General features: G+C 43.0%; 1 protein-coding gene across 2 annotated transcripts in view; it reads right to left on the bottom strand.

Moving 5' to 3' along the window:
* The window catches only part of AAK1 (AP2 associated kinase 1), an 87,588-nt gene that overhangs the window by 42,702 nt on the left and 18,005 nt on the right, over nucleotides 1-26,881 (bottom strand). For both annotated transcript variants that reach the window (XM_009273786.1, XM_009273785.1), the window contains exons 3-10: nucleotides 17,403-17,521; nucleotides 15,164-15,272; nucleotides 12,467-12,609; nucleotides 7,080-7,201; nucleotides 5,496-5,577; nucleotides 3,336-3,468; nucleotides 2,211-2,314; nucleotides 1,108-1,187 (exon numbers count right to left, since the gene is read on the bottom strand). In XM_009273786.1, coding sequence (XP_009272061.1) covers nucleotides 1,108-1,187; nucleotides 2,211-2,314; nucleotides 3,336-3,468; nucleotides 5,496-5,577; nucleotides 7,080-7,201; nucleotides 12,467-12,609; nucleotides 15,164-15,272; nucleotides 17,403-17,521 — 892 coding nt within the window. The remainder of the gene's footprint in view (nucleotides 1-1,107; nucleotides 1,188-2,210; nucleotides 2,315-3,335; nucleotides 3,469-5,495; nucleotides 5,578-7,079; nucleotides 7,202-12,466; nucleotides 12,610-15,163; nucleotides 15,273-17,402; nucleotides 17,522-26,881) is intronic.

Genomic DNA, 26,881 nt, shown 5'->3' with positions numbered 1-26,881 from the left:
CAGATGAAGGACGTAACAAATTAGCTTAAGAGCAGCTGGTACCTTTGGGCAGAGTTGTCTAAATTGCCATCTTTAGAAGTACCTTAACTTTAGTACATCTACCCCAGAATCAGGTCATCGGACCTCTCTGATCCCTGCTCAGTATTTACTGAGCTCCAAAAACGCATAGCAACAGAGCCAAGAAGCCAGACACCACCCTGCCCCTCTGTGGACAATATTTGCTTGTTAGATATCAAGTTGTTCTACTAATGTGAGGGTAACTGCACTCAATTATAAAAAAAAACAAAGCAGATTCCTGGGACGGACTGACAGGAGGAAAGATGCCCTATTTCAGAGGCTGAAGAAAACTGCTGGGTTTGGAGTGCCCGCTGCTGTATTGCTCACTTTGCAGTAAAATAAGGTACAAGTTTTGTCCAACAGAATTTACAAGTCTCCATTACAGTATCACAAGCAGAGCAAGCAGCAGCAGGAGAGGATGAAAACCACAGCAGTACAGTGGTTTCCCCACTAATTGGGCTCTTCAGATGGAGACTGCTTGGGCTTTTGTGTCTCCCCCAGAAGAAATTATAGGACTCTTGCAGAAATCACACCAATTTCATACAGTAATTACTGGGTCAGGTTATCATCTGCCGAGGGTCAAACTCAAAACAGCAATAGTCCCCAATGCAGTTTCTCAGCAGACTTGCATTCTTTGGGCCAATTCCAGGCCCACCGCAGTCTTTCTCCTGACTTTGCTCTCAGGTACTCCGGGTGCTGCCTCCGGATGGATGACACAGTAGATTCATCTAAGTGCATGAACTTCAAGTGCTGCTGTCAAGCAGTGTCTTCAGTACAAAAAGCCTAGCTGTTGAGTCATGCTGAGTACCGCCCAAACCCCACCCCCACCCGCAGAAAAATTTCCCCTAATATCTGCATTTTCTGCCTTTCAGATCAATGGTTATTTATGTCATTGAAGCAGAAGCCTCAGGACTGCAGTGTTTGTCTCCACGTGTATATGTAAGCCCACAAGGAAGCAGCTAAATATACCAAGCATCTTTCCCAATAAACAGCAGAAAGACAATAGACAATAAAAAGAGAGAGGGCTGAGCATAATGCAGATGTGGTTACCTGGCCTTTGGTTGACTCTTCTTTGCAGCAGCTTCACTTGCTTTAACCGGGTCTGGGAGTTTAGTGGGGATTGGAGAGTTCTGCAGATCCCAAAAACACCGAATTTTGTATTTTGAGGGCAGAAAACAGTCAGGAATAATTTGCAAAAACATCCCAATGAAACGGGGAGATTGGGGGATATTGAAAGCAATTATTCCTCATGCTGGACACAGGACAAACCACTCAATGTTAATGTCATAAGGAGACAGAAGTTTGGGAGAGTCTTTACAAGGGAAAAATACGGTTCAGCTTTTTGACCATTTACTGCACGTGGAATCTGAACACAAAGCTTCACAGCGCAACCTGAGTATTTTGAAAAGACAACCTGGGGACAATAGCAGCAATACTTCTTAATACTGCTATAAAAAATACAGGCATAATAGTACCAAAACTATGTCTTATTCATAAAGACCATAAATAACCGCTTGAATATGGAGGGGGGAGGGGGGAAAGGTTTCTTCTTACCTAGAAACAACAAAATAAAACGTCATGTCACAGATGTCCATAACACCGTAAGAAAATACTTGTCAACTCTATTTTTCAGTTGAAGACTATAAAGATACACTAAGAAGGGGCAGATGGTTGTGTAAGGTCTAATGTAGTTCAAATGTGAGTTGGCTAGTCCCAGCCAGACAGCAGACACAAAACCGCTATGTTTAAAACCAACTGCAGCACAAATTACACACGCTATGATGAATGTGCCTGGAAATCAAATCGGTTTCACAAGCATGGCCTAATTTTCCATGTTCACATGCACAAGATCTCTTGGTTCGCCTCACACTGGTAACTGGGTGAGGAGGTAAATGAGGAGGTAAATCAGGGACAAACAGAAATAAACAACATATGAAACAAACCCCTGATTCCTGCCCCCACCCCCCAAGAAGACACCCCCAAACAGCGCTGCTAATTCAAAAAAAACAAAACACCACCACACAAAAAGACCCTCCTAATTACAGAACTGGGGAACAACCGACAGAATACAGCAGAATGCTCAATATTCAGCAATTGCCACCTCCAGTCTCCTCCCACAAAGCCCTACATCAGTCCACTCCTTTGCTACTCACCTGGACGTTCTGGACCGGGCATTCCTTCTTTGCCAATTTGAATGCAAAGTAGGAGACCTGATAAATATCAGGTCTCTTATCAGGGTCTGGCTCAAGCATATACCCTTTAAAAGACAGAGATGCTAATATCAGAGCAATAGAACAGACAGATTCACGTAAGCCATTTGTGGCAGAGCTACATTTGCATAGCCAAATGCTAACAGGGTGCCCTGCCTCTTTCAAAGCATCCAGTCGGTGGTCAGTGGGGCTGAGCTGATCATCAGGGTCAGAGAGAAAGGGGCAAGACAGACACTCAGGATGGACTAGGAGATATTTTCCAAAACAGCTACGAACAATTTGTAGCTGCTATCGAAGGCTCTAGGGCAAGGAGGGGAAATGCAACCTGCCTGGTCAGGGAATAGCATTGGTTTCGACTTCTGCATTTCCAAGTGAACCCGCAGTAAAAGAGCTTGATCCAACCCCGGTGTGCCAGTGGGGCAGGAAGACAAGCCAGCCACATACACCACCGCCTTTGCATAAGCAAAGAAAATACCAGCCTGCTCTGCAAACACATCCAACTCTGTGTTAGTCAAGATTGTGGCTGGGGGTGAGAAGGAATCAAATGCTGTGCTGAAAACAAGAGAGCTGCCCCAGCTTTGCCAAGAGTAGTGCATTGTACCCTTAATTACACATTCACTCTAGTCAGTGGGTTATTTATAAGTCATTTCAGTTCTGTTTCTCAATTCACAGAAGATGAATTCTTATCACTAGTCAAAGTCACTGTGGTTCTTTTCAGTTCCTTATCCAAATAGATTTATTACTGGAGAAATACGTTTCTGCGTAAATAGGCTTATTGTGCAAGTTTCTGTAGGACTCTTAAACCAAATGGTTGTCTGTTTTCCTGCCTTTCCACAGAGTTCACTACAGCCTAGCCAAATAGAAATCTCTTTGTCATCATTTCTTTCGAAGAGTGATCTCCTAAGCTACTAAAAGATCACTTAATCCACCCCTGTGTGCAAGCATGTCTCTTAAAATAAGAGAAACACCAACTATTTTACTGTAGGAGCAGGGAACGTAAGAACAAAACACCTATGCTATTTTTTTAGTTCTGCAAAAGTAGATTATACCACTGTCAGACACACTCACGGATGAGGCAGTGCATGTCTTGCGAGTGCCGAGAATTATCTGGAATGGTGAAATTGCCATCACAGATTGCCACCTGACTCTCCCCAAATGGCAAGGTGAAGTAACACAGCTTGTACAGCAAACAGCCAAGGGCCTAGGGAGAGAACAGAGGAAAGGATTTAACAGCCAAGGGCCTAGGGAGAGAACAGAGCAAAGGATTTAACAAACTGAAGCAAAGCAGGGAATGGTACAATTCAAATACCATTGTAGATAACAGGGAAAGTGCTTTAGCTTGTTCTACTATAGGGGTCCTGCATGACATCAGGCCTACATTTTAACATCCCTGTGATAGACTTGAAAACAAGCATAGCTATATGGGAAGATAATACATGAAGAGCTCTCCCTCGCTAGGCTGAGATACTGTAATCTGGGGGATCATGTGAGTATCATCACACACACCCCACAGCTCCACATAGTGTAACCCTTCATGTCATTAAACAGGCAAAGCCTGTTTCTGCCACATACTGGAAGGAAAAAGCAAAGTAATAGCAAAAATAAATGGCAACCATCATCCTTAATACATTTATTCTGACAAAGAAAAATCCAAACTGTTTCCAAGCTTAAAGTTCAAACAATCTTTCAGCCGTTATAAATATGTACCAGGGAGAGATCTACAGTAAGTCTGCAGGCTGCTAGGTTATATCACCCTTCCATCTATTTCCGTGCTGCTTTTGACAGCAAGAACCACCACCTATTTCAAAAGAAAATACAAGTTTTGCACAAAGGGCTAATTATGAAACACTCCCACCATCTCAGAGGGGAGAGGGGGAAACATTTCCTAATCCTAAGCAACTCCTCATCAGCTTATATCTTTTGTCATAGAATTTCACAACTAAATTGCACTCTAGTTTAAAATAACCTCCATGAGATTTAAGGAAAGGGAGGTTAGAAGCAGGACAAGCGCTGCAACAGGCCTTGAAGTCGAGGCCCCACTGTGCACACCACCACACGCTCGTTTGGAAACGCTCAGCGGGTCACTAGAACAGAATTCCTTCCATGCCAGGAAGAGGAGAGCCATTCCAGCCTTTGGGTCTCCGCCTCTCCACATTATCACAGGAAGGAGTGCAAATCCTAGGTTCTCCTCTGGCTGCCTTTGAGGCCCTCACAGTCCTTCCATGCTGTTACAGCTGTGACCTTCCCTCTCCAGGTCTCTAACACCAAGGTGAGCGACCCGGCACTGGTACACGGCCCAGTTCTACAAACCTCCTGCTGAACTCAGCAGAGCAAGAGCCCCACAGGAGCTGCTGCATTCCTGACTCCGAGCTGAGCTCACAGAGAGGACAGAGAACTCTTCCCAGCAGATGTCACGCCAGCAATTTTCCCTCTTGTATATGCAGATGCAGAGCTATTGAGGATACATTAAAACTCTCCTTATACTGCTTCTGCCTTGTTACTTCCTAGCTCAGGGCTTCAGAAACCATACAAACATGCTCTGAATTAGCATTTTAAACACATCCCATTTGCTGAATCGCCACTACGCTACAAACAGCACAGACTTTTTTTCATCTCCATCCCAACTGCAGGGAAGCCTTCCATCCTTGCTCAGGTTAGCCAGTAATGGATTACACCACAGTTGCATTTTGCTCTCAACATGAAAAGCATGGCAAGATTGCACTGATCATTAGAAACAGCAGTGCAAAAGCTTGGTGTTTGGCCAGGTTTGACAACTCGGACCTGCATTACACTGTCCAGGATAAGCATACTGTTTCTCCTGGGGGAAGGTCTATTTTCTCAGTTTTCTACTAAATTCTGACCGGTAACGTTGATTTCACGTGCTTGCAACCCAACTAAGGCACATGAAGTCACAATACTCTGAATTTTCTGGTTTAACTCTTAAGATACGAAATCAGGTTTGCACCGTTCAACCCTGTAATTTCATACATCTCTAAACTAAAACCACATGGGAGGTAGCATGCAAAGAAGCCTGCATGTTTTTATCCACAAGCCACCCTGCCTAGCAGTAACTCATCAGAAATGTCAAGCAGAGGAACTCTTTATTCAGAAACTGTTCAGTCTCTTATGGAAACCAGGTTAGGCCCAGCCAGAAAGTTACCCTGTCATTATGGTAATGAAAGCAAGCTGCAGTCTGGTTGTATGATGTTAAGCGGTTTTTATACGTACCCATATGTCTGCTTTTGTAGTAATAAGTTTGCCACTATACAGGTTGACCATTTCTGGTGCTCTATAGGATAACGTAGTGTACCTGTAGCAGAAAGATCTATCAGTGAGTTCGAAATGGATATCAGGGGCATTTTCACAATGTCACATTTCCAAGTAATTCAAAATTCACTCCTTCCCTATTCATTTTAGGGAAAGGGATACTAAAGAAGACAATCTATTGGAAAAATTTTTAACAACAGTATCTGCTACATACCTCTAACAATAAAATACTAACTACTGCAAGCTGCCCTGTGAAACCAAAGCAGTAACCAAGATCCTTTCTAAAGCGAGCAATTTACTCACAAAACAGTACAGTAATTTTAAGAACTAGAACAGAAATATTCAAGGATTCAGAGTACTAACAAGGTCAGTAGTCAAATGTCCTCTGCAACGTCCTCACTGCTGGGGCTTTGGCCAACTGTATTACAAAGATTGTAACCGGATACGTGGCTCCTAATAAATAGACTTCCATAGCAAGACTCCTGCTCAGAGTCATTGTAAATAAGGGAAAGGTTATTTCATATCTCAAACTATAGCCAGAATCTGCCTCATTTTAACAAATCACTACAAACAGAAAAGCTGGAAACTGCGCCATGGGTTAAGAGACTCTTATGATAAGATTTCCTATCAGTAGGTCTATAATTTCTGCTGTGGCACCTTGCATGCTATTTACCTTGATCACAAGAAAGCACTGCTAAAGGCAAAGTTTTTGTAGACTTGTTAATAAGTGTACAAATAGGGTATTCCAAAAGGGACTGCAAAGCCGGAGTAGGAGCGTTCTGAGAACTTCAGTCATTTAAACAAGTCTAGGAAATCCATACAGGTGTAATTGAATCCTAACAAAAAGGAGGCATTTGCACACATTTCTAACATGCTGTTTTCTAGCCAGAATATTGTATTAACAGAATTAGAAAGTCTGCAGCAGTGATGTTGCTAAAACTAAAGCAGGACCAAGGACCTAGAGTCTGCTCCATTCCTGATCTAGGTCCTATTGAACTGCCACCTAAGTTCCCTTTTTAAAAGCATCAAGGTGCACCTAGTTGCTACCACTATAGCTGGTTGTGCATGGGGCAAGAGAAGGAGCCAGATTAAACACCTCAAGGTCCTTATGTTTTTGTATGAAGAGCTGAGGAGTTAGGCCACGCATTCCCTTAGTCACTGCAAGGATTTATGATGAGTGGCTCATGGAGGACAGGGATTTTGTCATCTGCTGTACTGCAGTTCAAAGAAGCCAAGATAGATGAGGGACAGAGATAGACTGACCCCTTACATAACAGAACATGTCACCACCTCGTCAAGGTGGGCAACTTCTCTGCATTAGTACGCTCAGTCTTTCAGGTCTAAAGCAATTACCTCAAGCTCAATTTATTGTTTCACCTTCCCCCAGGCGCTTATTTACCTGCAGCAGACACTTCTATGCAGCAGCATCCAATCTGCTGCAACAGGCCTGAGTAAAATTTAGTCCCAGTACAAGGAAAAATTAAAAAAAAAAAATACCCTTCATATACAAACTATGTTCAAGTTGAAAAGGAAAAGCACACTTACTTTTTGATCTCCTCCTCCACCGCATTCACCCCTTCTGTTTGAGGGTTCTGGAATTTGTTAGTAGCACTTCCAAAGTCACACAGGACATAGTGGCCACGATCGTGCAGCAGGATGTTTTCAACCTATGAGCATCACAGACAAATACAGAATCACTCAGACAAAAAACACATTTGTTTTCTTTAGATGAGCCAGGGTTTTTACTGTCTGAAGACATATCAGACACATCTGACATAAAAGCATAACATGACAGCAAAGAAAATATGCATCAAGTCTCTTGTCACATCTCCTAAAATAGAAGTCAAATTATGGAAGCATAGTCGTAACACTGCCTTCCATCCTTTCTCCTTAGTAGAGACAAGGTGATGTGCTTGCAAAAGACTACTATGTGCTTCAGGACAAGAACTGCGTCCCGGTGTCTTTAGTACTCAACTTCCTTGAGCTACTATAACCCACAGTCTGGCATCTGAATTTGGGACAGCTAATACAAGCTGTCCACAGCTTTATAAAGAGCTATACCCCCTCGCTGTCTAGTGGGGCAGAGAGGAGGCAAATGGATGACAGCACACACACTTCTGTACTTTATGAAATTATAATACACCTCCAGTTCTTTGCCTGCATTTCACCTGACACTTCAGGTCTCATTCAAAACAAACCTCAGCTTATGCTCACACTTCAGTTGCTCGTTACCAGAATGTGTTGGGTACTCCACACTCCCTAAACAGTGGCTGTATCAGCAGAGGTTCCTCCAGGCTGCTGAGAAGATGACCCCTTTCTCTGAAATATTATTTGGTAGCTTGAATCAGACAACTGAAACAAATGCTGAAACAAACACCTGGGATAGTTAAAAAAAAAATAAACAAAATCAGCAAAGTCACTGCCTTTCCCCTAAACACACTTAATCATGCATTAACAAAAATCTAGCTTGCATCCACCTAAAAAGCTGTCTAAATGTTACGACACGGACATAAGATGTGGAAAAACCTGGGTTCAGTTCTTTGCTTTGGCAGAGCATCCCTGTATTCCAGTTCCTCATCTGTACAGTGGCATTAACAGCATGTTCTCTCAAGGGAACGCGCACAATTTTTAATGTATTTATCTTCAATGTCAAATGCTCAGATACAACGAGATAAAACATACTGCTCATATATTTCAAAAAAAAAATCACCATATAAGTGTTTGCTAACAAAACCTTTTGGAAGTAGACCTCCCCATCAAGGATGATCTTTACAAGAAGGAAAGAAAAAGAAGGAGTCAGCATTTTAAGCATCAGAAAACGCAGCCAAATTAGAGCAGCTGAGGAGGGAAACGCTGGCTTGAAACCAAGGGTTAAACAACACCCCTTCCCCCCTCTGCTATCCATCTGCTTTGAATAAAGCATTGCACACAGATGTTCTCCCTAGCAGATCAACACTGACAGCGTTATTCCCTATTCCCTGCAAATACTCAAACATTTCCAGAAGGGTCCTTCTACTTTATCTGGCTGAGAAGTCTGAGGTGACTTCTCACTGAAACATCCTGCAAGTTTTGTTAGACATCAGCACTGGACTTTCTAGCAACGAGGCTTGTTCAGTAACTTCCAGACAAAGAAAAATAAAAAAATACAGCAAAACAAAGTACCTGAATTACTGCTACTGACTGCCAGGCCAGAAAAAACAGTCTTTTAAAAAGAGTACGAAGGTGTCTTCTTCCAGTCAAACACTCAGAAAGCTGCAATCCTGTTTTCAGCACTGCTGAGAGCTTACAACTCTGGCTGCAGTCTTTGACATGCCCAACACTTACAAAGTCAGATTTAGACGCCAAACAAAAATCTTCAAGGGAAACTATGAATTGCCTTAAGTTTTGTTAGTTACAGAATGTAGCTAGCTTCTGTCTCTGCTCTCTGAAACAAATGCCTTTCTTTGCTAAAACCAGAAGTAAAGTCGTAAAAACACTGCACAGACACAGACTGGCAAGGGATAAGAAGTAAGGCTTTCTTTAACTAGCAACATCAACACACATTATCCTCTTATGAGCGCAATGGCTTCTAAGGCTGGTATTTCTAAGTTCAGGTAGCAATTTGGGAGGGATGCACAACCAAGGTACACTTTCTGACTGCGTTCCAGCGCCTTCAGGTCTCTTTAGAGATGTTTCAACTTCCCTTCCTCCCCTGGCACCATTCACTAATTACCTCTAAAAGCTTGTTTAGTATTTCATAGCAAAGAAATTAATGCAACGTGACATCTAAGAGCGCTAACTGATTTTGGCACAGGCGTATTCTTAAGGTGGTCAATACAAGGGTTTACCATTACAGGACTGAACAATTTTACATATCACACACTGAACACAGATCCGTCCAAACAAATTCCAGGGCAAGACTTGGCATTACAAAGAAGGGTGATGGAAGAAGGCACAGAGATAACAGCAGCACAACGTGACTGTCTTATCACACCACAGAGAAGTGCAGCACTGGGAGGCCTCCTGCTAAAATGAAAGCAGAAGAAACTAAATCCTTAACATGAGAGCACAACCTTCTGGTAATTTCAGAAAGTAAGGAAAGGAAAGGATAAAGATGTTTTGATCAACAGCATCCTCTGGGTTGACTGACACAGTATTTTGCTGTATCCTGCTGTGTGTCTACTACAAGAAAATTCAGCCACTCATCTGCAAGCCAGTCATCTATTCCTGGAACCAGATGGGTTCAGACTAGCAGAAGCATCACAGGTAGAAGTGGGAGACCTCTCACTGCAGAAAGCTCCAAGCTGTAGAAATCAAAGTTGGCTCTAAGCTGGTGCTTTGAACAGCATGCATTATAGGATGTGAGACCGGAAAGACAAGGTTCAATATAAAACAGGTTATGCAAACAACTACCACTAGGTATAGGGTAGTTGTGTAAATCATTATCATCAGCCCTAGATAGATTTTCCCCTCCCTCCACCTCACTAAACCCTACTCCTCTGGGATCTGACAGTTATAGTTTCTCTGCCCAGATTCCAACTTAGAAGCAGAGTCTTCACAGCCAGGGTAACATAACAGATAGCCATAAGAAGGTTTGGCCATTTGTTCTTCGCTGTTAAAAGGCCTAACCTAAGGCTATAGGAAGTGTTCTTACTCCAGAGAGAGGAGAACAAAAATAAACTTTTTAGGGAATGCCCTGCAGCAGCAATGGCCTATGAAACCTGAGGGCAAGGAAAGTATCTGCAAGAACAAGCAAAGGTGACCATGCAAGGCAAGCCTACTGCCAGTAGGCTTACACTGCCTCTACAGGGGTTCTAACTAGGGCAGAGGCAGCACATGAGGGGCTTCCTAATTTTTAGGAAAAAGTACCATCAACATACGCCTGTTCTTCTGGCAGTCAGTCAAAGCACACGAAACTAAACATCACACCTTGTACAGCACATCATGCAGCTGTAAGCACACAGGGACAGACTGACACAGCACCTGAGAGTTAACCATCAGATCAGGAAGGAAAACCTTAATAAGCAAACATACTATCTTTTTCGTGGCCTTTATTCGCAGTGAGATGTCCACTTGTGCTATAGGCACGCTGCTTAAAGGTGCTGTTGTCCCCAGCTGTTGGTCACTTCCCACCAGTTGGAGACTGTGCCAGCAGGAGGTTGTTCTGCTTCAGGCAAAGCCTGTTGGGTTAAGTCAAAAAATCACAGCCACAGGCCGCTGAAACTAATCCAGCTGCGTGTGTCTGAAAGGGCTTGAAGACTATTCACACAATCCTTTCTGCTGGCAGAGCTCTCTGGGCAGGAACCTCCAGTGTTAGAGCAACATCAAATAGCTGGAAGGCAAAAAAAGCCTCCAATCTCCATGCAGCTGTCTGCAAAGTCAACATCTGCCCACTCTTCCACAGGTTTATGTTCACCCCAACAAAACACCTACACAATGGATGCCTTTCCTTACACTCAGAACTTGTACAAAAAATCTTCTGGCACTTAATCTCTCTTGGAATTGCAGCTCCCCCTTGGCATTATTAAATTTGAACTCAAATAAAGTCCAAACATATCTAAATCAATCATTCTGTGTTAGTACTTAGATCCCCACTTGTGACTGGAGCTCCAGAGGTCGTCATGACAGAAATAATACAATATTCAACGGGGAAACACGTCTCGGAGCAGAGAAGAGCCAACTCTCTGACCTTGGGCACAGCTTACCAACCAAGAGCCAGGCCTTGCAAAAACTTTACTGATCTAAACACGCAGTAGTGAGCTGGACATCAGACCGTAACAGTCCATTTCAATTGCAACTCAGTGTAGAAAGTAACACTCAAGATCAACTCACTAGTCCATCACAGATGTCCCAGAATTTATTCACATGCCACACAATGAGTTTGTTCTTTATAAAAAATCCCAGGGATTCACCAAAAAGGTGACAGCAGGGGTTAACAGCAACTGTAGAGGTTCCTGTTCCTAAGCCTCATCCTCTCAAACCAGTCTTTCTTGCCTACACAAAGACCTGCAAGATGCCCACAGACCTTAACAGCTTTAAATCCAGGCCTCAAATTTATGACTCCACCCGTTTCACTCTAGGAAAAACAGATGTCAGACTTGTTTCACATATTCAAACTGACTGAGCAGTGGGGTCACAATCATTTGAAACATGCTCAAGCATACCAAACCCTGAGGACTTTTTTCCCCTGGGCTACCTGGCTCTTGTTGGCACACACGGCATCTTTTGCTCCTCTAAAACAATGGCCAGCGGCACAAAACAAACACCTGTTGAGGGCTCTGAAAACAGAACCTGACCCACAAAGCACATCTGAATTTCAAATGTACGCAGCCTCCTTGGCTGAATATATTATTCAGGCATTTTATGAGCTAGTTGAGAGGAAGGGGTATGTCTTTCTGTTTGTTTGTTTGATTATAGGCATAGGACTTTTCAAAAGCTCTCCCCACTGGCCTAGCTCTGTTCCCAGCTAAGCACACAGAGTTTTAAAATGCACTTTCATGGTCAACAGAGAGTTAGAGGCCAGTTTCAAAAGCTTCTAACGACTCCTGCCCCAAGGCCAACATCTCTGGATCCTTTTAATGTGGGTCTAGGAAACAAATTTACAGCATGCTTTTTGTGGACTACCTTATAACATCAATAGTATTTCAGGTGGTAGAAAGTCACTGTGAATAATTCATCAGATAGATTCCGGCACATCTCCTGTGCAAAACAGAATTATTCACAAACATTTGTGTTTTTTAAGTAGATCTATAGATGGTAAACATATGGTAAGCAGCAATGAGAGGCTCATTTCTTTTTTTATCTTCCAATAGAGAGAGGTATTCGTGCCCACTTCTCCTCATTACTAACAACAGAAACACAGTATCGGGATTCAAAGCCTTGGCGTAGGCAGCAAACAGACACGTTAAGGAGGATGCACGCTCCCTGCTGTATTACCAGAGTCCACAACTCACCTTCAAATCCCTGTGGATTATTGGCGTTTTACACTGATGCAACCTGGCTACAGCTTCACAGGTGTCACAGAAGATCTGCAGGACCTCATTCTCCGTGAACCCTGTCTGCAGGCGTTGGTTCATGAGGTTCACCACTTGACCTCCTGAGGAGAAACAAACACCAAGAATCAGAGCAGGTATGCAAAATGAGGTCTGGCCTGGTCTAAGCCCCAGTCCTACCAAGCATACCTTGTCTTGGTCAGCTCCTCATCAAACTGTGGCTGTACAGTCAGCGCACAAGAAGTTCATGAGTTCAAATTCAAAATTCGCACCAAGCCTTCCCCAGGGGCTTTTTGCAGTCTGCTTACTCATCTTCTTTCATTCTCTTTCCCTTGCCTAAATCCCCGGGGGTTTTGTATATCTGCCAGCAGGCGTTACATCTCATCTTGTCTGAACGATGCTTCAAGAGCAACAAGTTAGCCTCTAAGGCCCACATTTACCCAGCTGTATTAACACTCAAATGTAATTCTGACTAAGCCGCATCTTTTTCTTTCTTCTTCAAAATAAGACTTTTTTGTCAGACTAAAGGAATAAAAGGCTGAATTTGAGGCACCCACAGTCCACAAAATAGTTTGCCACATGTAAGCAAGAGGAGGGAGAAAGGGAGACACTCAAAAAACCCATACGCTACTAAGTGGCTTGGCTAAAGTCATAGACTGGCAAAAAAAAAATTAAAAAGCCGTCTGTAACAAGGGAAAGTCCAGACAAACAAAAGCAAGTTTTCATGAATGAGTCCTGAATTTGCCTCAACTTTGAGGTTTTGTTGCTGTCAAGGCCTTTCCAAAACAATCCACACAGAGGTTCTTCCCCCCTCAAAACACCCTATATACACAGAGAAAAAAAATCCTTTCTGAACCTTTGGCAAAGCAAAACTGTATCATTTCACATCACAAAACTTTATTTTCATGGTACAAAAGAAAAGCTCAGCTTAATAAATAGTACAGCTGTGAACATTTTGCACTCAAAGTGAGTGCAGTTCTGTACACAAAGACACACTGATTTGGTTTGGAAGCTGTTTGACACAAAAGGAAAGTAGCAAGGGAAAATCCAACATATTAACAGCAATTCCTGTGCTTCAGTCTGAATGTTGGAGACAGAGGCAGGCGTGTGCCGAGCAGAGCATCTGGCAGAAGCAAATCACATGAGAAATACCACCTTGCAAATCTCCTCCTTTCAGATGGAAGAAAACACCTTAGAAAGATGGATTTTACTTCATCAGCCCAAGATTTGGCACGGGGGGAGGCTAATGCAGCTGGAGGGAGTGCATTCTGAATTGCTATGGTTTGCACTTCCCTCCACAGTGGGGTCTGCAACGTGGAGCTGAGTATGGATTTACTAGCACCTGCCAGGCCTACTTCTCACAACACTCCTTGCGAGAGCTGTCAGAGAATTTATGTAATAATTCCTTCAGCAAAGCTACACATTAAGGTTCTTCCTTTTACCAGCAAACAAACCCAACGCAAGTTAGTCAAGATTCCTACATCAAAACGAAGCAGCAAAAAGGGCATGACAGAACAGAAAGCTGTACCGTATATGTTTGAAGGCATTTTGGCACCTAGTTGTTCTTTCTACAATGCACCCGGCTTCAGTTAAAAGCCGAAGAGTCCCAAGAATACCTATTTCCATCAGCTGCCACCATCCAAAACAGCCACAGACTTCTGAAGTCACCTGGCCAAAACGTTATTTTTGCTTAACACTATTCTTGTGAGAGGCATTTGAGCACAGCACATGCGTCATTTTCCAAACACCACATCCTAGCCACAAGAGATCAAAGCTCTGGGACAGCTGGAAAAGACTGGAAGAGCCTGTCTGGCTAGAGACAGCCAAGCAAAAAGGTCAGAGGTAAAAGGAATACTTTCAAGCTTCTTCCAGAACAATCCTAAGTCAGGCTGAAGTGGAAAAAGCTTGCAATATGACATAAAGTGAAGAAGTCACCTGGCCAAAACGTTATTTTTCCTTAACACTATTCTTGTGAGAGGCATTTGAGCACAGCACATGCATCATTTCCAAACACCACCACAGACTTCTGAAGTCACCTGGCCAAAACGTTATTTTTGCTTAACACTATTCTTGTGAGAGGCATTTGAGCACAGCACATGCGTCATTTTCCAAACACCACATCCTAGCCACAAGAGATCAAAGCTCTGGGACAGCTGGAAAAGACTGGAAGAGCCTGTCTGGCTAGAGACAGCCAAGCAAAAAGGTCAGAGGTAAAAGGAATACTTTCAAGCTTCTTCCAGAACAATCCTAAGTCAGGCTGAAGTGGAAAAAGCTTGCAATATGACATAAAGTGAAGAAGAATTTCATTCCACAGCCTGGCAGCTTTAGAAGAGCCACTTCTTCGTGGACCAGCCTACAGAAAACAGCAATATATATTTAAGGGTTCTCCTTCACAACAGGAAGGATCTAGGACCACCCCGGGCAGGGGCAAAGGTGGTACGAGTCCCATTAACAGGGTCAACATAGCCTCATGAATCACCCACTTCTCCACACTTAGTTTTGGGTTTGCTTTGTTCAGAACGGTTCCTTGGTAGCCAAGGAAAGTCCAGGCCTAGGAACAGGTTTGTTTTTTTTAAAAGAAAGATGTTGTGCAAGTTTCCTGTAAGCGCCAAAAAGGGACAAATCTACCAATGAACAATACATTGAGCCCACACTCACCTCGACAGAAGTCCATTAGTATCAGCACTTCCCACACGTCGCCGCTGCTTACTGAGTTTATACTGGAATCAATGTATCCGACAATGTTCTTGTGGCCAGATAGGTCCCGCTGTAAGGTAAATAAATTCGAAGCATAAACCAGCCATATAGAGTGAGCAACGTTTTAATCTGGCTCCTCTACACTGAACAGCTTTCCTAGCTCTTCCTCTATATAGGCACAAGTTTCTGTCACTTTGGATTAATCGTCATGCAAAACTTGAACAAACCTGAGGTCTGTCTCTGCCCGTTTTCTTCCCAGAAGGATTTGAGACAAACAGCAGAGAAACAGCTAATCTGACGAACTAACTTGTTCAGGGTTCGGTCCAGATTTTTGCATGTTCCCTTAGATGGCCCAGGCCCAGCTACCTGGAGCTGCTCCTCCTTTATGTAGAGGGGAGAACAAGGCAGATGTTTTGTCGTGGCCACGCACAGTACATGTTGTGCTTACTTTTCTCATCTCCTTCCACTCTTCTGCCAGCAAATAGTATTTCAGATCTTCACATGCTCAAAAAAAACCACTAAGGTAATAAAATAAATTTTAACCTTGCTTTTAGAAGTACCTTATTTTAAGTAACTCAATGGATTAAAGCACAAGTTCTCATATCAATGACTTATCCATGACATATGCTAAACCTGCAGGGAGAAGTCATGCCTTTGGGACTGCCAGCTTCACACACACTCCCAGGTGTGATCGCCAGTCCAGCTCCATGTTCAGCCTCACCAGTAAAAGAAATCAAAGATTCTGCTGGCCACATTCTGCTGTAATGCTGTACAGTTGCAAAAAGTGCAGTTAAGTTTAAAACACTTCTTTATTGCCCAAAAGCTAGGAAAGAAGAAAATATTTCCTTTTAGTGACGTACTGGTTTTAAAACACTTCTTTATTGCCCAAAAGCTAGGAAAGAAAATATTTCCTTTTAGTGATGTACTGGTTCTTCAGGACAAAGATTAGTGCTTATGATAAGATTCAGTTCAGGAGCAAGCGGACCTGCTGAGTAAGAAGGATATTTCTCGCTCTGTTTCCAGGTTAGCCACACATTTCAAAGAGGTACCAAAGACACGGAGACAACTGGAAAGCACCAGCAAGTAAAATCCAAGTAAACAAGCTTTGTGAGCACAGCTAAAACCTTTGATGTAAGATCTAATCTCAACTTTTCCCATGTAGCGTTAGCTACGGTGATGACAAAGCATGCCCAAAAGCTTCACTGCACTATCGCACAAACTCCAGAAGTTAACTTTAAACTTATTAACCTAACTAAAGGCTACTTCAAAAAACACCCAGAATTGCTACAGGTAAAAGCTTCTGATATGAAGATCATTTACCCCAAACCTATACCTCGTGTTGTAAATTAGCAGAATGAAGATTTTATATTTCCTTCCCCACCTTGCAGTTCCTTTAAATGATCATCGATATCTTTGAATACAACTTCAAAAGTGGCACTTCCCATGTTTACCAGGCTCCAAACAAGACTAAGCAAATCTATTTGGATCATCTCAATTTCTTCTTTGTTTAGAGACGCTAAGTTTAAAACAGCTATTAAAAATAGCTATCCTATCATATAACTCCTTGTATCCAATAATCTCGAGAAACATCCCAGTGCTTATTATAAACACTTCCCTGTTTCAAAACCCCACAAATATGGTTTTTAATCTATCAACCTCACCAATACAGAGATAGCCTTCATCCCAACCCAAAAGATTAGAAGCTGTTGTGATACAAATTCATCTCAGGATGAAGGTCTTCCATTCATGCACTGATTTGAGTTCGGAGACGGTTACATCAGAGTCATCAGCCTTTTCTGATGAAGTCTAAAAGGCTGAAGACTTCAGCCCTGAAGATTGTTGGGCTTTGAAGTCTAACACCCCCAACAATGCTCACCTCTTCAGCTCTTCCCTTTCCCATTAAGTCATGGGGTTGACATAGGAGTTTTTTTCCTCCCCTCATTTTCCTGAGATTCCCTCTGCTTTTTCAGCTCCCACATTTTTCTTGTCCACTGAAACTATTTACATTTTAAATAATTCAATACAAGATTTTCATATAGTCGCATAACTCCAGGAGTTAGCAAACTCTCTTTCTTTTGGAAAGACCTAAGAAAACCCACAGTTTGCAACGTGATGCTACACAGATCACAGGCAGAAGGTGACCAGGCTCTCACACCATTCCACTCCCAGTCTGGGGCTCCAACACAAAGTGGTGACTTACCATGATTTGGATTTCTCTTTTGCAGACTTGCAAGTCATACTCATTATTGACGTACATCCGCTTCAGGGCACATTTCATCCCATTGTTAGTCCTCACAAGAAACACTATCGCAAATCCACCTGTGGAAGACATAAAATCACCCTATTATTAACAAAGACACCTCTTGGTCCTTGCTTCCAACCCTGTCCCTGCCTCCATCTGCCTTCAGAGTACAGTCAGAAGAGGGAGGGCACTCAGCAGCTACCAACAGAGCACGGTGGGAGCACCCCTTACATGTGCTTAGCTCCAGAGCTTCCAACTCTACCTAGACAGTTATTTCTGGGAACTAAAAGGAATCCAAGGGGGCAAATCTTCAATTAATGGAAGCGAAGTTAACATTTAACATCTCCATAAAAACAAGCAATTACACCGGTTACTTGTCCTGCCAGAGTGTCCTTCATTGCCCATAATCTTCTTCATAATTTCCATTATGAAGAAGAAAGCTGGAGTATAAACAGCAACGTTGACTTGGACAGAAATCAGAGCTACAGATCACCCACCGAATTACTACAGACCTACACTTAAAAGGCTTCCCAAGTTTTGAAGCATCTAAGTTACATTACAAAGCTGATTTGTGCAAGAAGCAGAAGAAACCCATCTCCCACACATGGTTTGATGTTAGTGCTTTTAAAAAAGGACAGAAGAACAAAGGGGGGGGGGAACAGACAAAAAAAACCCACCACAATTCATTTTGTAGTCATTGCTATAGTAAAGTCAGGACTCCCAGGACATACTTGACTTGTTTAGGATGAAAGTCTTTCATCTCTGTTACCAATGCATCAAAATATATGGGTTTTACATTTTTAGTCCTCGACAAAAATAGGAAGCTGATAGGATGGAGGTATATAGGCATCAAAGTTTCGCACCTGGCTGCCAGAGATCAGAATGAATCAGAACAAAGAGTCGCACAGATCCAAGTAGCCAAGAAGTGCTGCACAACGGTAAAAAGGGAAGCACAACGACACTGTCGATGCCACAACCTAACAGCACTTCATTTGCTCTCCATTACCTTACATTACAGCACACGTTTCTTTTATGCTTAAGGATTTCTAAAGAATCAGCTCAATAGTAAGTTATGATTCGGTGCTGCTGTAGCCTTCAGAAGTCCCACGACACCAAGAGCTGTAGTTACACACTGTAAAAAGCTAGTCACATCCCAAAGAATTCTCAAAGTTTGAGCCCTTTGGTGAATCCCATTCTTTACAAGCTGCCAGAAACTACCAGATCAACAATACATATATAGTTACATTTGACATGCTTGTACATAATTACTAATCGTTATTTGGCACTTAAATGAGTTCCTCCCCACCATGCAAAATGTGACAAGCAAGACAGCCACATCTGGGTAAAATTTAGTGTTAGAATAGGTTGCATTTGACAACTCCAGTCTTGCAACGACTGGTGCTTACAAGCTGTTAACAAACCAAACACCACAGCCAAAAGGCCCACTGAAGCTTTTAGTAAAACTGGGATTTATTTTTACTAAGAAAAGATTGAAAAAGAGCAAATGATCAAACAACGCTGCTATGTTCAAAGTATAACCCTCCCCATTTGTTATCAAACAGCTTTCATGGCACCCATTACAGCCCATCTTCCAAAACAGCCACAGAAGAGTTACCCATGCAAATAACATGCCTGTCAGCACCAGAGCTGTTAAACAAAAAAAATCTCTCTTAGCATGCAAACCCCTTAGTTTTGCACACCATAGTATGTCATAGGAACTAGACCGATCGGGTTTTCCAAGGAAGCCCCATTGACTTTTAGTAGCAGAACTAATGCGTAGCAGCCCCAGAGAAGTTACAAAAAGGTGCAACAGAAAGAAGGAGGAAAAATAAATAAATAAATAAAAAAGAAAGAAGGGGAAAAAAAAGTGTCAAGACTTCATTTACAGGTCTTAAAAACTACAACCAGGCTGCAAAATGGATATTCAAATTCAGAAAAATGGGACATGGCCCTGGGATACAGCAAGCCATACAGATGCTGCTCACTCCTGCCAGAGAGGGTTTTAAAACCCTTGCAGTTCTGGAGGGCCTCATTTCTTCATAGCGCTCAGATTCAGACACAGAAATAACCCTGACTCTCTCCCTTAAGCTGCTTCAAGTTGAGGATCTCAAGTTACAAGCCATTTTTTAAGAACTCCTAAACCCGCAGCGGTAGCCTTATTGTTCTACCCTAGCCACATTGGTCTCATTTCTGGGGAACAAATCTGCACATCTTGCTGTGCTATCTTTAGCCCAAAGGATGCCTATGTTGAAAAAAGAAAGACAGCTCTCTACTGATTTTCCCCCCCACACTCTTATAACCCACAATGGAGCCGGTAAGAAATAAGGGACCCATAACCAGCACCGCTTCCACAATCCCTACTTTCTTAACACATTATGCTTTTTAAAATCATTGGAGAGATCAGGTTTGGACTTATTTTTTTAATTTCTGTACAATATTTCCATGGACCACAGATAAAATCCAGAGAAAACATTAAAAAAAAAAAAGAAATTGTTTTGTTTGATTACAGAGTCTCAGTCATCATGAAAAATTTTTGGGAATCACAAGACTTCCCCCCCCCTCCATGAGAAAGTCAGAGGTCGTCCATCAGAAGCCTCCCCTCTTCTCCAGGGGTTCAGTTCCCTTCCCACAGCTCCTCCCACCAGGCCTGGAGGCCAGCAGGGTACTGTATCTCTGTTTACAGTACTACACTCAGCAGAAAGAAACACAAGCTGAGCAGCAAAAATAGATTAAACTTTATAAAAAATAAAAAGCAGATCCACTAAATTCAAGGACCTCCTTCTTCTAAATCTTTGCTTCAGCTGAAGTGGGACTGGTACCTCTTCAGACCAACTGCTAATGTCTCATTAGCAACGTTTTGGGCTAGGTACCTTTCCTCTGGTCTGGATCCTGTGCTAATTAACAAAGTCACTCCTAGAGCACCCTTGCTAGAATATGTACATCATGCTATTTTGCTTACAAGCAACCAGGGCCAACTGGCAAAGAAAATTACAGTCTATGCAGTGGAGAACATAGCTAAACCATGCTGAGAGCTCAAAGGAAAGAGAAATTTAGAATCTAACAAAAAAAAAAAAAATTAAGTTAATGCTTTCTGATACAGGACTGCAACATCAACACATAGGGACCTGACAGAAATATGGCCCGGAGCACCTTCCAAATGGAGCAGCGAGAGACGAGTATGTCAGGTGGAGCCGCATCCGAGGAAGAGGAAGCCTGCAACATTTGCAGAGTTGTCACAGTACTTATACAAGTCGTAGGAAAATTACATCCTCGTGTCCTTCTCTCCCCTACCTTTAACTCCTGCAAACTTCAGCTGATGACACCACACATGGAAGCTGTGCAAAATCATTTAACTTATTTTGTCTGCAAATACACCTACCAATTTGGTTACTTTATTATTAAACTCCCACTGACTGCAGATTAAAGCATGACAATTTTGCTACTAGTAAAAGCAGCATGCTTCTCTCCAGAGAAAACAAGTATTGATTTAATCAGGGTACATACAGCAATTTTTACACAGCAATCTAGAGTAAGCGACTTTGCCATCAGAGAAGCAAAATTTGATGATCCACATCCATTCGAAAGAGAGTGCAAAGCTTTACTTTCTAAACAACTAATACGTCATCTGGTCCGATTGCCTCAGTTAAAACAGACCACAGTTTACTGAGCCCAGCTTTTCACCATACCCAGGATTTAGTCCAGAAAGGCACAAGATAATCAAGAATGTCTAACTTCCCCCAGGTAGTCATTCCACATTTAAATCAGAAAAGGTGTGAAAAATGCCACCCTAATTTGAATTTCTCTGCATTTATTACACCTTCCACTGCTAACTGGCTTCAGCGCTCGCAGTTTTGCATGCGGAGAACGGGACTGCAAAACACTCAATCAGCAGGAGGATGAGGGAAGTGGAAAGGGATAGAGAAAGAGCACAAAGAACAGCAGCTTCTTGCCACACTCCTCATACAGAAATGGCTCTAGAAATAAAAGGTCCGAGTCCATTAGCAGGACGTACGAGCCAATTTTAAGAATACCAGGAACCTACACCTGCAAACTGGCTTCCAAAGGAAGCAGCAAGTGCACAGACAGGGCAGAGAAATCAGGCCACCGGTTTTCAGGCATCGCGCACATATTTACAGAAACGGGGCTTGATCACATCCATGCGCCAGAGCAAATCAGAGCTACAACAGGAATCCTGCTCCTTCCAGGAGGGTTTCGGGCTGCAGGTCTTTCCAGGCCAAGGTCAGAGCTATTGGTATATCTGCTTATAGGTTTCTCATGGAACAACCGCTGTATATCTGGATGTCTGGAAATGGCAGGGATGCCTTTAGTAGTCTGTACCTAGACATAGAGAGATTTCCTTTTAAGTCTCTTGTGCAGAAGAGATGATTTTGGAGCTTTGGTCTACCCTTCACCTCCCAAGTCCCCTGCATATTTATTATTGACTGCTCCTGAACTGCACATCCTGCTAAAGAAAATGGCACTCGCCTGAAACTGTTGCATTGCAAAAAAAGTTAACAGTAACACCACATCATCATTTTAAGGTTAGGGGTTAAGGTGTATAAGTGGGTTACTAGCTAATACACTTGAAGCATTTTGAAGCACTTGAAACCTTTTTATTGGCAACTGTGGCCAATACTTCAGATTCATACTAAAAGAGCAGTTCCAGAAGGACCTGTACTCCTACAGCTACCTCAAAAGCAGCAACTTTGTTGGTAAGCAACAGCCAGAAAATCCAGTTCACATTTTTCAGCAAGGTATGACAGAGAAGAGGGGAAGGAGGACCCAATAGATGGCTGAAATTCTCACTTGGCAGCATTAGACAGCCCAGAACAGCGAAGCTGTTCAGCACAGCCCAGGGAGGGACCAAGCTATCAAGCACGTGGATCGCAGCCAACACTGCCTAACGAAGACTTTCTAATGGATTTAAGAGTTTTCTTTCACCTACCATGCAGCATTACGCAGTAGAAGAGGGACCTGTTTGCAGAAGCTGATGGCTGTCTTCTCCTATGGGTTGCAGCGGTAAGGACGGGTGCTGCCCAGCTCTTGCTGTCTGCCTGGTCACCGCTGCGCTGAACAAGCAGGTTTTGCTTAGACAAGTGACCCAGCACTCATTTGAACTCTGATGGTTTTTCACAGCATCATGCTGAAATTAATACACTTACTTTAGCTTTTAACTATCTTGTTAACAGCTGTTCCCCACTGGTTAATCCTTCCTCCTTGCACACTACATATCTACAACATTACCACCTCATCAGCCTCAAGGACTACTTTCAGCTTCCAGAGCCTCAGACCACAACCAATTTCTCCCTCGTTATTCCAGTCCAACCCCCAACTTTGCTAAATCTGGGCAAAGTTGAAAGGAAATAGATCAAAGACAAATTGACAAGCAATTATTATGAAGCACTGCCAGATGCACATTACAGGACAATTAACTTCTATTTTCAGTGAATGGCAAGCAAGACAACCCTTCCAACAGCCAGAAATTGCCAGCTCTAATGCATTATGCCAGCTCCAATACAATAGACAGACAAGCCAGGATTTGTGTAACTCCAAGCCAGTCAAGGTCAGCTTAAGAGCCTGCGCTGCCTCAAGTGAAGTTAGATAGCTGTTCCACACGTGGCCGGGGAGGGTGGGTCACACACAAGGCAGAGCTTAGAAGCAAAAGTAATCCAGGCACTAGGAACATCCTCACATCTTTTCCATTAAAGCCTTTTTTCCAGTACACATATGGAAAGCAAGAAGCGAGAGACCAGTCCAGGCTTCAGATGCAATAGAGCAAATAAATCCAGAGACTTTGCAAGCACCAGAAGGGAGAGAAGCAAGAACTAAGCCTGAGAGTCAGCTCAGAGGACAGTTCTCCCACGCATTCATAAACAAGTGCCTGTGATTTAAAGTTCTGAAGGAAATTCAACTCTTTTCCCATAAAAGCCAGCAGAAGCTAGAATACCGCTCTCATTCTAAGACATAATAAGTTATTTTATGCTCAACCTTAAGACATATTAACATCGTTGAACAGGTAGCGCGCAGTCAGCGTTGCGATCACCATCAGCTTAGAGCCAGCAACAGCCACAGGTCTCTTGGGAAACATCACTCTTTTGCACTTAGGCCTGGCATCTACCTCTACAACAGCACGAGAACATGGTTATCTTGCTACACACTTCTGGCCTGACTGTTGTTCTTGCTAACTGGTTTTAGGATAAGCTGAAAAAAAAAATAAAAATGGGAAGTTCCGATTATCTCCAGTCAATACAGATGCCAGACCAATTTTCCATGCAGGTTTGTGTCAGTGTACTGGCCAGTTTCCAGCGCTGGTAGTTATATTTTCAGCCCTTCTGTAATTTCAGCAGGATGCAGAACTCTTCGCAGCCAGGCAAGCACTTCTAAACTAGGTAAAACCAGCCGCACAAAGCTGTGCGTGATCCCCTCTCTTAGCTCCTCGCAAGAGTGGAGCGAGGTAAGAAGATAGCACTCTGCTGCATTCAAGTGATTCACGTGTATTGCAAGCCTGGAATCCTCTTGCAAGTCACAGGCAGCCAGCAATGTCGATCTACAAACAAGCACAAGGTCCTGCTTCCAAGCAAGTTGCCCTAACTAACGCTATGGTGAGGAAGTTTACAGAGAAATGGGTTGCTCCTTCCATCACCCTTTTGTGATAAGCTTTTCCAGAGCTGCCTTCCACTGGTGAACATATAAATTAGCCAAGCTCCGTAAGCGCTGCTACAGCAGACAAACCGTACACTGAACACTGCACACCTCACCCTCGGATGGACACAACTGCCCTCCAGCACAGCCTAGGCCCACCTTGTCCTTCTGGGACGGCACCATTGGTGGTTATGGTGGGGAAACCATCAGAAATAGCTCGTCCTGAGAACCCCCTTCCTACCAACATGATTACTGTATCTTCACACTCAATCACTTACTCAGCTGTTTGAGCTGCATTTAAGTTCTCCAGATCTTCAAACACACCCTATCAGATAACATTTAAACAGCAGAAAAGAAAACAAGGTATTACTGCAGGCAGGTTTTGTGCCTGCCAGACAACAGGTCCCCACAACAGGCCTGATTTGTTCATGCTGAGCCAAAATAAAGCAAGTTCAACCATAGCCAGACAGTGTTTGAAGCACCAACTCAACAGACCACTTCACCTGAGTTAATCATAGTCCAGAAGAGGACTGGCTGGACTCTGCCCTGTACACACAAAGTAAAGCAGGTTAGATTTCACGGGATCTGTAGGACCAAAGGCCTTTTCACAAGCCATTAGCGTTCCCAAAACACACTGCATTTTCTGTGTTATCCTGCTATGCCAGTCCACCACCCTCTGCAAGAGACAGCAGGTACGCTAAGGAAATAGAAATAGCTTCATCCAAACACAATTAGGCAGAACACCTCCTTATAAAATCCACGCTGAAAGTACCTCCCAGAGACATTAAATGCTGTTTGCACAGGAGCAAATGAGACATGTAGCATGATGATCTCCCAGCTGCATGTTTGAGCTCTGCAATAACAGCTACAAAAACATCTCCATCGCGTGGATGTGTCTTCCCTCCGCAAACATTTTCAAGTTTTGTCTTAGATCACATCCCCCATTTTTTTCCAAGGTTATGTTGGATAACCCAAAAGCCACTAGGTTTGAGGAGGAGGTATCACCCCTCTTTTCAGTTAAGTTAGTCAAATCATTGAGCTTGAAAAAGCCAACTATCAAATCATCAATTCCCACTTTAAAAAAAAAAGTTTAAAAAAAAATCACTGCTTCATTTTGGATTTTCTCCATCACCCTTCCACAAACAAATTAACAATATCTGGAATTACCAGATAAGTAGTTCCTGATATTGTTCCTGATATATTCCTATTATAGTTCCTGATAAGCATTCTGGATGCCACTAAAAACTTTGTTCTTCAGGGGTGAAATTCTTTTCTGAGATGGACAAACAATGCATGTGGTTTTCCACTGAATTGTTTCCAGCTTTCTGTGTTTTAGCCCTATCTCATCCACCTCCAAGCTCTGCATGCAAGACAGCCCACCGTGCTTTAGTACTGAAGCTGAGGGGACAGCCAAGTGCTTTTCAGATGTCCCCAACAACTGCCCTAGGAATATTTAGCCTCCAGGGACAGCCAGCAAGGCATTTTAAGCTCCGGTTGTGCTAGCAGGCACTTAAAATTAAGTGCTTTGCTGAACCAGGCACAAAGCCACTCCTCATTTGCACAGTCCGAATACTTATCGATTCTTATCCATCAAGAATTATGTCATATTTTGCCTTATCTCACAAGCCAGAAGAACTTCCTTAGCAGTTACTTTCCTAAGTACAAGGGGCAGGCTCACTCAATTTTTCTAATTTTTTTCACCCCTAAGTCAGGATGCTGTAATCCAGTCACAGGAAAACCGTACCAACTCCCTTGCACAGGGCGTTTGCAGCTCACCGTTCCTGAAGCTTTTTTTCCTGGCACTTATTTTCCCCACGGTCGTAGCCACAACCAGCTGACACACAGACACTGCACATTACCCATCACTGGACATCATCACCTGGCAACACCAGAACCATTTTCTCTCTGCTGCTGTATTGAGAAAGCCATCCTGTACCTCTGACACCTCTCTCTAGCTGGCATAACATGCAGTCATTTAACAAAAAACACCAAGTTTTTCCCTAGTTGTGTATACACAATAGTCATTCTTGATCAAAAGCACCAAAATACCGGGGCACGTTTTCCAGGGACAGAGAGGGCTTCAGCAAACCTCAACTTTGGAATCACTTACCCTTCACCACAGAGAAAAAAGGCCAAGGAAAACACTTTGGGCAAAGTTAAGCAATACAATCATCTGTAATTATTTTAGACAACGTCAAAGTTCAGCTAATGTTAGCATCAAGCTCTGCTAGCACATCAGGGAAAAGCACTCAGATGTGCCAGTGCATCTCTCCTACAGCTCTTAGTGCCAGTTTTCAACAAAGGTGGAAGAATAATCCAGTCTCAGTTGTCCCCACCTATAAACTAAGTATGAAGATGGACAAGTGACTCATCTGTAGAACAGGGAAAAAACACCAAGGTGCCCTGGGATTCTCTCCTCAGACCACACTGGGGCTGCTGAGCCGCAGAGACCTTCAGAAAAAATTTCTCGTTACTGCTAGAAAGCGTTAATGTGCACCACAACACAAGTCTCACTGTGAGGGGGACACTCACTCAGCAGCTCCTATAAAAAGCACCACACTCCGTCCCAAGAACACGGCGATAACAGGAAGGAAAGCAAAGGGCAACAGTCCCTTACTGATCATGTCTCATGTGTGATGATCTTGTGTTACCCTCCACACAGCCAAGTATTTGCTGGTTAATTCTTATATGGGCTTTTTATTTTAATTATAGTTCCACTGGTCAATTATGATGGGCATTAGAATTATAGTGCTATTTTTGTCAGTATTAGTCTGCACTAATATATTCTTTCTGCT

The sequence above is a fragment of the Aptenodytes forsteri genome, unplaced genomic scaffold (assembly GCF_000699145.1).
Source record: "Aptenodytes forsteri isolate BGI_AS27 unplaced genomic scaffold, ASM69914v1 Scaffold127, whole genome shotgun sequence".
Classification (NCBI taxonomy): Eukaryota; Metazoa; Chordata; class Aves; order Sphenisciformes; family Spheniscidae; genus Aptenodytes; species Aptenodytes forsteri.
Note: the sequence above shows the minus strand (reverse complement) of the source record. Positions and strands in the feature narration are given on the sequence as shown.